This window comes from Cyprinodon variegatus, unplaced genomic scaffold (assembly GCF_000732505.1).
Source record: "Cyprinodon variegatus isolate N-32 unplaced genomic scaffold, C_variegatus-1.0 Scaffold105, whole genome shotgun sequence".
Lineage (NCBI taxonomy): Eukaryota > Metazoa > Chordata > Actinopteri > Cyprinodontiformes > Cyprinodontidae > Cyprinodon > Cyprinodon variegatus.
This window is the reverse complement of record NW_015150558.1, coordinates 1,514,217-1,516,452: the sequence shown is the minus strand read 5'-3', so window position 1 is coordinate 1,516,452 and position 2,236 is coordinate 1,514,217. Positions and strand designations below refer to the sequence as shown.

At 48.7% G+C, this 2,236-nt stretch overlaps 1 protein-coding gene across 1 annotated transcript in view; it reads right to left on the bottom strand.

Moving 5' to 3' along the window:
• Positions 1 to 495: 495 nt before the first annotated feature.
• The window catches only part of LOC107084649 (hippocampus abundant transcript 1 protein-like), a 10,602-nt gene continuing 8,861 nt past the window's right edge, over positions 496 to 2,236 (bottom strand). The window contains exons 8-11 of the mRNA XM_015374574.1: positions 1,467 to 1,538; positions 1,239 to 1,351; positions 1,061 to 1,158; positions 496 to 970 (exon numbers count right to left, since the gene is read on the bottom strand). Coding sequence (XP_015230060.1) covers positions 693 to 970; positions 1,061 to 1,158; positions 1,239 to 1,351; positions 1,467 to 1,538 — 561 coding nt within the window. The 3' untranslated portion in view covers positions 496 to 692. The remainder of the gene's footprint in view (positions 971 to 1,060; positions 1,159 to 1,238; positions 1,352 to 1,466; positions 1,539 to 2,236) is intronic.

Below are 2,236 nucleotides of genomic sequence, written 5' to 3'. Positions count from 1 at the left end.
CACAGACGAAGGCAGGCTGCAACTTTTTAAGTTTTCTTCAAAGTTTTTTAGAAGTCTGGCGCACAGAAAAGAAGGAAAGATGAAACCAAAGGCTTGAGAGGTTTTAGGAGTAAATATTAAAAATAAGCTGAGGCTGAGTCTGGAACAGGTCCAGGAACGGAAAAGCAGAAGCATGACGCCCATTCAGAGCCTGGGAAGAAGCAACGAGTTTATCGATGGGATTTTAAAGTGTAGCATCGGCTAGCTGGTATTAGGGAGAAAACACCTTTTCTTTTATAGAAATACTTGAGGTAGATGTAGATGAAGGGTCCAAAAGGACTGTGCTGTCCCGTTTCCTAGCATAGCCATCAGCTAGCCTGACGGCTGGTATAAAAAGAGAGATAGCTTGATATATAGAAAATAACCCAACTTTATTCTTAAGGCGTGAGGCTTTTATTTTGCTGCTGCTGTGATAATGTGGCATTAAATGGTCTGAAAACAGCTTGAATTCTGTTTCTGTCGTATTTAGCTTTGATTACAGACATTCACTGCAGTGATTTAGTCAGTTTACTTATTTACAAGGAAAACTTGAAGTTGAATTACTTCAATTAACGGTGTCACTGCTGCCACCTCCTGGTTCAGAAGAGAACTACGTGATCAGGAGGTGGATTATTCACCTGCTGGCGTCCATCAGCCTGAACTTTAGCCTGAGGTTAGCTAAACTCCACCTGATGCCTCCTGGAAGCATCAGATCCTGGTTCTGATTCTCGGTCAGGATCCAGTCCAGGTTCTGATCTCTGGACCCTAACAGGTGCCGCTGTAAAAAGGTCCGATGGGGTCAGGGTTACCTGTGCGCTCTGCTCTCCTCTTCCTGTGGCCGGCTGCACGTCGGTCAGCTCCACATCAAACAGGAAGAAGATGAATCCGTAGAGAGCCGGACCCAAGCCGTTACAGAGACCCCTGATCCCCGTGATCATCCCCTGAACCACACCTGGACACACAGCACAGCAGCACTCAAGGTTCTGCTACCGGTTCTGGTCGGACAGGAGAACGGGGCGGGAACGGAACCCGCTGAGCTCACCTTGCTGGTCGGCGGCTGCGTTGTGCGAAACCAGAGCAGAGACTGCTGGGAAGGTGATGGAGGACATGGCAGCTATGGTTCCTGCTGCCCACATCATCCTGCAGGGACAGAACCACATCAGAACCAGAACCAGAACCAGGGGGTTTATAGGGAAGACGGGAACGGAGCAGGGACTCACCACGGCGCAGAGCCGAAGGCGTACCAGCACAGCTGCAGCAGCTGGAAGCCCAGACCCAGCAGAACCGTGTTCTTCTTCCCGATGGTCCTCATCAGGATGCTGAGGAAGACAGTCTGATGGGAGAGAGAGACGGATCCCGTTTAGTTTCTAAGTTCTGCAATCAGACCAGCTGACAGCCAGTCGCTAAATAACCTCCAGAACCGAGGCCCAGATGGTCCGCAGCGCTACCTGAGCGACGATGGAGAGGACTCCCACCATGGCGATGAAGGCAGCGATGGCTGCAGGGGAAAACTGGATCACCTGGAGGAGGAAACGGAGCCGTTAGGATGGAAAACCCAGGAGATTCCAGGAAGAGATGAGAGGCCGCCTGGAGTTTCCACTCTGATGGTGTTTGGATGCAGATTTTCTTTAGCTTGTGAGGACATTTAGGCTCGTTTGTTAATCGGATTTAAAACCCGCAGACTGTTAATCAAAACGCCAAATAAAACGCACATAAAACAGCGAATGCACCTGATTCAGGGTTAAAAACACCTAAAGCTGCTTTAGAGGCCCGAAAAAATGAACAATTAGCTTTGAGTGGCAGTGGGAACATTCACTGACTTGTGTCAAACGACCCGCCTTAAAATCTCCTCAGCTCTGATTGGCACGCTGTGGGACAGGGGCCGGCAACCCAAACTGCTCAAAGAGCCATAAAGAGCCATAAAACTAATCTGTCTAGAGCTGCAAAAATGTAAAAGTCTTATAAAGCCTCGTTTGGCAACACAGGCTCTAAGTCAGGGGAGTCAAAGTGGTTCCAGAAAGGGCGGTGTGGCTGCAGGTTTTCTTTCCAACCAAGCATCAGCATCAGACTCCATTCATCTCATCAAACGAGTCCAATCTGAACATGATGACTTACGGCCTTTACTGAAAAAATAAGTAGTATGCCGCGTTTCTCCTGTGGAAACTTTGTTCAAATATTTAAATTTTGAAAAGCAGCCGATGCTGGACGCTCTGCATCA